Source organism: Tupaia chinensis, unplaced genomic scaffold (assembly GCF_000334495.1).
Source record: "Tupaia chinensis unplaced genomic scaffold, TupChi_1.0 Scaffold000231_1, whole genome shotgun sequence".
Classification (NCBI taxonomy): domain Eukaryota; kingdom Metazoa; phylum Chordata; class Mammalia; order Scandentia; family Tupaiidae; genus Tupaia; species Tupaia belangeri.
Genome location: NW_006159706.1, coordinates 1,621,849 through 1,629,485, shown reverse-complemented (window position 1 = coordinate 1,629,485; position 7,637 = coordinate 1,621,849). Strand labels below are relative to the sequence as shown.

The following is a 7,637-nucleotide window of genomic DNA, read 5'->3' as shown; positions in this document are numbered from 1 at the left end:
TGGCTGACCACAGCTGGAGTCCCAAACCTGGTGGCTTGCTTTCTTACTTTCCCACTCTGTGTGTTTAGCTCTGGTCAAATTAAAATAAATGAATGAATAAATAAATCAGTCTTAAAAACAAAAACAACACACTGGCAGAGGTGGAGGGGGCAGGGCAGCAGGTGGTGTGGTTGAGGTGCTGGATTCGGACATGGCTGACCATGGCTTGAGCTCTGGATCTGGTGGCTTGCTTTCTCATTTTCCTCTCTGGTGATCATGTGTGCCCTGTGACAAATTAAAAAATAACAATAACTATAAATAGGGGCCGGCAGGTAGTATGGTGGTTAAGGATGCTGGACTCCCACATGGCTGACTATGGTTTGAGTCCCAGATCTGGCAGCCTGCTTTATTGCTTTCTTACTTTCTCTCTCTCTCTGATCAAATTATAATAATGATAATAAAGTTAAATAATTCTTTAAAAAAAATTAAAAAACAAAAACCATGCTGGGTCTGCATGTGTGCATGCCGCAAATCCTGAGGGAAGGGAATGCCGTGTGGTCATTCCCCTTCAGGCTCTCTCCTGCGAGCACATACACCCTATAGCAAAAATTAAAACAAACTAAAAAAGGTTTTGCTGGGAAAGCGTGAGGGAAGTAGCAAGAGGCTTGATGGCTTTGTCTGGTCAATATGGAAGAAATTCAAATATGCTTTATGAGCTGGTGAGAAGGGCTGAAGAAAAGGAAGAGAAGTTGAATACACAGGGAGGAAAGATTACAATATATAACTAAGGTAGTAAGGATAAGGTTCTTGTTTTCACTGGAGAGGAAGAGGGGCTGCTGGGTAAGAGGGGCAAGAGGGTGAGGCTACAGGGGTATACATTTTACTGACGTGGAAACAGGATCGGAGGGATGGTGAGTCAGTGACTTGTGAATTGTGGAAGCAGTTTAAAGGCCTTTCTCCCTGCACTGCCCCACCACGTGAGGGAGTCAGGCCATAGGTATCTGACAAAGGGAAGGGTATGCCTGAGGCCCACCGTGGTAAATCACGGGCACTCAACACTCCAGAGAGGAAATGAACAAGCAGTGGGTCTTTGGTGTGTATGAGCTGGTGGCGGTTTTCACTTTTACCAAGGGCCCAAGCTCAAGAGGAGAGGAAGCCCTGTGCTGCTCCACATCAGAGACGGGGCTCTGATGTGTGACCCCGATTTCCTGCTCTGAGCGCCTTAAAAGCTTTGAGCCGTAAAGACAGATACTAACTACAACTTACCAAGTACTTACTGTGTGCCAGGCACTGTCCTAAACACTCAAATAACTCGCTTAAACCTTACAACTCTATCAGGTAGGTACAATTATTATTATTATTTTAAATATTGAGGCTCTAAGATAAGCTCATTCACTTTTTAAAAAAAGAATTATTTATTTAATTTTATTTATTCATTCATTTTATTTTAATTTGACCAAAGAGACACAGAGAGAAAGAGAGAGGGAAAGTGAGAAAGAAGCCACCAGGTCCAGGACTCGAACCATGGTTGGCCATGTGGGAGTGTCCAGCGCCTTAACCACCACAACACCTGCTGGTCCCAATACAATTATTTTCATTTTACAGACAAGGAAACTGAAATGCAGAAAAATGAAGTAATTTGATGGACATCATTCAGCTTTTTTTTTTAAAGAATAATTTAATTTTATTTATTCATTCATTTGTTTTAATTTGACCAGAAACAGAAAGAGAGCGAGAAAGGAAGAAAGTAAGACACCAAGTCTAGGACTCGAACCATGGTCAGCCATGTGGGTATGTTCAGTGCTTTAACAACCACACCACCTGCTGGCCCCCATCATTCAGCTTTTAAGTGTCAAGATGGCATCTGAGCTCAGTCTGGCTCTGGAACCTGCACTCTTAACCACCGTTGCATACAACCCAGTCTCTCTCTTTTTTTTTTTTTGGAGAGGTTTTGTTTTGTTTTGTTGTTGCTATAGGGCGCGTGCGCTCGCCAGACAGACAGAGAGAGACAGAAAGCAGGAAATCACCTCCCAAGGGGGATGGTCACGCCGCAATCCCTTCTCCTCCATTCTCCTCTTGGGATCTTGGACACGCACACACACGCGCCTGGCGTGAGTTTAAGTTACTGGGTCCGGGACTCAAACCGCGGTCGACTACATGGGAGTCCAGCGACATAGCCATTATGCTAACTGCTGGTCCCAGTCTCTCTTATTTTAAAGAGGTTTTTGCCTTGGGATGTGTGCACTCACCAGAGACAGGGACAGTGAGAGGGAAAGCAGGAAATCATCCCCCAAGGGAGATAGCTACGCCACAATCCCTTCTTCTTCATTCTCCTCTTTGGATCTTGTGTGGGCGGGCAAATGTGCTCAGCATGAGTTACAGGCCACGGGGTCTGGGACTTGAACCACCATCAGCCATGTGGGAGTCCAGCAACAGGACCTTCTGCTGGTCCTGTCCCAGTCTCATTTATTGGCCCAGAAGGGGGCAAGGGGCTTGCATGAGATATCTGGGACTTTGCTAGAAATAAGATCTATGCCTCACAGGTAGAAGGTACAATGGAGAACTGGGCTCATCCCATGCCCCCCATAGCATCTGCTGAAACAGCATCTTCTTGGCCACCCAGGAAGAATCTAGAAGTTGTGTTGCCCAAAACTGTTTTATTAGGAGAGAAAATACCAAGAAACTATCTTATGGAGACTCTCGAGCCCCAGACCTCAGGAAGTGGGGTCCTCAGGCCCATGACCTACTAGGAAAGGACTAGAACAAGGTTCCATGGCTACCATCCACTGCTCTTCATGCCACGCAGAGTTGTAGGGTCTGTGCCCATGTTTCTAGGTGGAGGCCTGACCCACAGACTCACGGTCTGCGGGCCCCACAACCTGGTCTTCAGAGGTGGCCCCACGGGGCAAGTCTGTGTACTTGCGTGAGGAGCCCCGGGCCAGATGGGCAGGGTAGCGTTTCCGATTGGTGTCCATTTTGGAGAGCACTGCTTGGGGTAAGTCCACACGGCAGCGGGCTGCTAATGCCACCAGGTAGATGAGGACGTCACTAAGCTCCTCTTGAAGGGCTGCCCGTTCCTTGGGTGACCAGGCTTGGGGGCCTGGCTCTCCATCAGGCTTCCACTGACTGGGGGCAGAACACAGATACACACAGAAGCTAGCTAGGACAGTGGTCTCCGCCCATGCAAGGAACACTCCTGTCCTTACAGCCATGTACCACCATCTCCCAGGAAGTTCCTCTAAAGACAGCCCAACCTCTCAGGGCCCTAGAAGGAGTCGGGTTGGGAAAAGATCCCAACCTAATACCCAGACCTCTGTGTCTTTACCTGAACCAAAGAGTAGCCAGGAGAACATTTCACTTGTTGAGACAAAGCTTTGAGACCCAATTCTACTTTTCTCCAGCCCGGCCCTGGACCACTGTAGAAACCTCCTGAGTCATCTTTTCCTCTTGCCTAGAATCATCGTTCAGAAGCACAAAACTTACATTCTGTCCCTTCCCTGCTAAACATCCTCTCCACACACAACTGTGCCTGGAATAAAATCTAAACTCCTTGGCTGGCCTATGGCCTGGTGGTTAAGAGAGCCAGATCTCACATGGCTGTCCATGCAGTCAGGATCCTGGACCTAGCAGCTTGAAAAACAAAACTTTTGCTATAGGGCACATGTGTTTACAGGAGAGAGGTTGCCAGGAGTATGTACATGTGAGCCCCAAATCCTGACAGGACAGAGAAATGATGACAGGACTGTGGCATGACTGTGCCCCACTGGGGGTGCTCTCTCTCCCTCCCTACCCCTACCTTTCTCTAGTGTGCACATTTGTCTTCTGACAAATTAAAAACAAAAACAAAAACAAAAAACTAAATTCCTGATCAAACCCAGGTCCCACATGAGCTAGTCCCTGCCTCATCCAATGTCACTATCCATCACTCTCTCACTTTCTTTCCTTCTTTTTCTTTTTTAAAGAATTATTCTAAGGGACCCGCAGGTGGCATGGTGGTTAAGGTGCTGGACACTTCTACATGGCCGACCATGGTTCGAGTCCTGGAACTGGTGGCTTTTATTCTCTTCCCCTATCTCTCTTTCTCTGTGTCTCTCTCTGGTCAAATTAAAAATAAATGAATGAATAAATAAAATTAAAATATTATTTTAAAAATTATTATTCTGTTTATCTTTATTTTTAAAATTTTGACCAGAGAGGGACAGATTGAGAGAGACAGTAAGAAAGCAAGTTGCCAAGTCTAGGACTTGAACTGTGGCCAGCCATGTGGGAGTCCAGCACCCTTAACCACCACACCATTTGCTGGGCCCATCTCTCTCACTTTCTACCTAAAATCATTCTAGCTTTTTCTACTTTGCAGAGAGGCCAAGCTGCCACTGGGCGTTTGCACTTGCTGCTCCCTCTGCTCTGCTCTCCTCCCTGCTGCTCCCCCAGATCTTTCTCATTGCTGGTTCTGTCCTGTTACCTAGGTATTGGCTAGGTCACTTCCGAAAAAAAAAAGCTTTCTCCCTCTGTCACTTTCTCTCATCATCTTGTGTTATGTTCATCACAGAACTTCTCATGATTCTAGATTTTAGAAAATTATTTTACTTCTCGGGTACCAGCAGGTGGCATGGTGGTTAAGGTGCTGGACTCCCACATGGCCAACCATGGTGCGAGTTCTGGACTTGGTGGCTTGCTTTCTCACTTTCTCTTTTTCTCCCTCTGTTTCTCTCTGATAAGTACATGTGTGCTGTACAAATTTTAAAAAATAATTACAACAGTGATAAATAAAGTTAAATAAATCATTATTTTTTAAAAATTAGTGTACTTCTTTATTGTCAGTCTCCTTTCACCATGAAGGCAGGAACTATATCTGTCTGTTCAGGGCCTTATTTCTTGAGACTGGAAGGCCTAGCACAGAGCTGATGCTCATAAATCTGTAATGAATGAATGATTTGTACTCACACATGCCTCTGTGCCCTCCTTTCTTCATCCCCAGAGGGACAGCCCTGGTTGAGGCCTCACCACCTCTTGCCTGCTTGACAACAGCCTCCTCTCTGGTCAGCCTGAAACATGCCAGGCAGGCACCTGAGTGTATAAGACCCAACAGGCTGGAAGACTGGAAGAGGGGATGGCAGCATGACCAGACCCTGTGGTGGTGCTTAGCTTTTTTCCCCTCTCTCTCATGTGCCCAAGCACACACTCTATCATCAAGGAAAAAAATTTGATCAGTTCTCTGTCCAAATGCCATCACTGTCCAGCCTTAATCCTTTCTTTCACATCCCTCACCTCCACAGCCACATCACGCATTCAGTAGATCATCTACTGAGTGCCAGCGATTAAGACACAATAAAATAGAAAATAATCTAGGTCTTTTAAAAAGAATTTTCAAACTTAATTTATTATTATTTTAAACTTGTTATAGGGCATGTGTGCTCACCAGAGAGAAACAGAGAGAAAGAGGGAAAGTGAGAAAGCAAGTCACCAGGTCTGGGACTTGAACCATGGCTGGCCATGGGAGAATTCGGCACCTTAACCACCATGCTACCTGCACCCCCCAATCTTTCTTGAGAAGCAGTGAAGTATCAGATTCTCCCTGAATTTAACTTGCCTCATTGCATTACAAGCTAGTTCCCTAGTCTGGAATGGCATAGGGACGTCTTCTACGGAATACCTTCCTTTCAGCCCCAGAAGCACAGGTTGCCACGATTCTTGGACCTGTTCTGCTTTGCTGTTTTCACAACTTTCTGTCCCAGGAGATTGGGTTCCCCTGGAGGGCAGGGACGTGTGAATCCTCTCTGTCATCCCCAGTACCTGGCACAAAGCCTGACAGTGAGGAAGATAAATTCAATCTACCGATGTTTGATGAGCAAATAAATGCTTCCTTTTCCCACAACACAGTCTCTTCCAGGAAACTTTCCATCTACTCACAAAAGTTCTGCCAGCTCCCCTACTTCCCCCACCAAGGCCAGGAGGAGGTTCCGAGGTTGGTGAAACTGGTCCCAGTCTCTTTCAGCAGCAAACTCAGCATGGAGGCGCCGGCTGGAATAAGACAGAGGGGTAGAGGTCCAAGTCTCGGTTAGGGGATGGGAAAAGAGATGCAGGCACCCTAGTGACATGCAATGGGGACATGGATATCGGGATTCTGCAACTAATTATTGGGATGGCCTTGAGCAAGTCATTTCCTCTTTATGGGACTTGGATTCCTCATTGATAAAATGGACACATTCCTGCAGACCTTAACCTCTAACCAAACCTAACAATACCCTATTCATTCCAACTCCCGTTGCTATTTCTGCAGTTTCCTTCAACTGTCTCTGCACATCCAAATCTTATCTTACGATCTGCAGCTACATGGCCGATTACCTTAGGATGCCTGCTTTGATTTCTCCCACCCCTGGGCATTTCATTTGCCCTTGTGGTACCACCCACTCCTGGAGGGTAGACAGTATCAGACTCCAGTTTCCCCCAGAGCGGGCTGAAAGATAATCCTAATATTCACAGGTCATCGCCCAATTTCCATTGCCTCAAGTATACGTTGCTGCGCCCATTTTGCAGATGAGGAGGTTAGGAGGCTCGCCCGGGGTCAGCTGCAGAAGCGGGACCTAATCACGGTGGCGAGCTTTCTTCCCGACCACGTGGAGCGCCCCTCCCCAATGTGAGCGAGAAAGGGGCGATCTCTTCACACCAGACAGGCAAGGACTGCTTACATGTCCTCCAGCGTGGGCTCCGGGCTGAAGGTGAAAGGTCCGGCAGCAGCAATACCCTCTTGCCCCGCGTCCCCACCCGCCTCCCCATGGACGCTAGCCATGCCGCCCACCCAGCTCCAGCCACTGCTGGACTAGAGAACTCCGCGCCACTGTTGGAGATCGCCTCCAGAGCCCTTGGCCAATCACGGGCGTCCTCACTTGCCTCAAGGGGCGGAGCCAGAGGGAAAACCAATGACTTATATAGAGTTTGCTTCAGCCCGCCCTCTACCCTGACTGGACCAATCAGGGGGAGCGTCAAGTGTTTGTTCCTTGGCTTTGGTCCTCGAATTTTTCTTTCAGGTCAAGGATCTTAAAGGTATAGGTACCGATTAGACCAAGGAAAGAAGGGCAAAAGGGTCGGGAGAGCGCAGGCGAGTTACTTCCGGAGTGGGCGGCAGATGGCGCATAGCGAAGTGGCAGGAGAGAGGGTAGCTCAATCTGTGAAAAACCCTATAATTATAGGATCTTACGCCTAGATGGACAGGGACACTGAGAGCCCTTAGACCAGCCCTCACACTGGATGAGATTGTAGGGAGAGTGGAACCAGGTCAGACACGACTAGGTCCCAGGTCTCCCTACCACAGCTGTTTCTTGTTGGTGGGAGGCGATAACCCCCATGCCTGATCTAAGAGAGGTAGTCACCGGTCCTCCTCCCTGTCCTCTGCGCAGCGCACATAGCCCCGAAATACGGGACCCTTATGGTCTGGCCTCTGCCCACCTCTCTAGTCTCGTGGGTTCTGTCACTGCCCCTAAATACCACACAGAAGAACGCCAAGCTCACCTACTCGAGTAAACTGATGAGATGACAGATCATGAAGCTGGTACTTTAAAATAAGAAAACCACTGAGCAGAGATTCTCCTGAAACCCAAGAACAGGTGTAGTCTTATAAAAAAATTGTTATTGAGACCAGGAGATGGCGTAGCGGTGGC

The 7,637-nt window shown here is 47.7% G+C and overlaps 1 protein-coding gene across 1 annotated transcript; it reads right to left on the bottom strand.

Moving 5' to 3' along the window:
- Nucleotides 1–2,616: 2,616 nt before the first annotated feature.
- Nucleotides 2,617–6,865, bottom strand: DCTPP1 (dCTP pyrophosphatase 1). The gene is made up of 3 exons (XM_006148162.2): nucleotides 6,669–6,865; nucleotides 5,890–6,000; nucleotides 2,617–3,105 (listed from the first exon to the last, which is right to left on the bottom strand). The coding sequence occupies exons 1-3, from the start codon at nucleotides 6,767–6,769 to the stop codon at nucleotides 2,811–2,813; spliced, it is 507 nt and encodes a 168-aa protein (XP_006148224.1). The 5' UTR covers nucleotides 6,770–6,865; the 3' UTR covers nucleotides 2,617–2,810.
- Nucleotides 6,866–7,637: the final 772 nt, after the last annotated feature.

Bases quoted from the DNA above. Each gene is read 5' to 3' on its own strand.
- DCTPP1 (XM_006148162.2), bottom strand. From the start codon at position 6,769: ATGGCTAGCGTCCATGGGGAGGCGGGTGGGGACGCGGGGCAAGAGGGT. The intron at 6,001-6,668 runs GTAAGCAGTCCT...GTCTTATTCCAG, and splicing joins GAGCCCACGCTGGAGGACAT to CCGGCGCCTCCATGCTGAGT. The intron at 3,106-5,889 runs GTGAGTAGATGG...TTCTGCCCCCAG, and splicing joins GGGGAGCTGGCAGAACTTTT to TCAGTGGAAGCCTGATGGAG.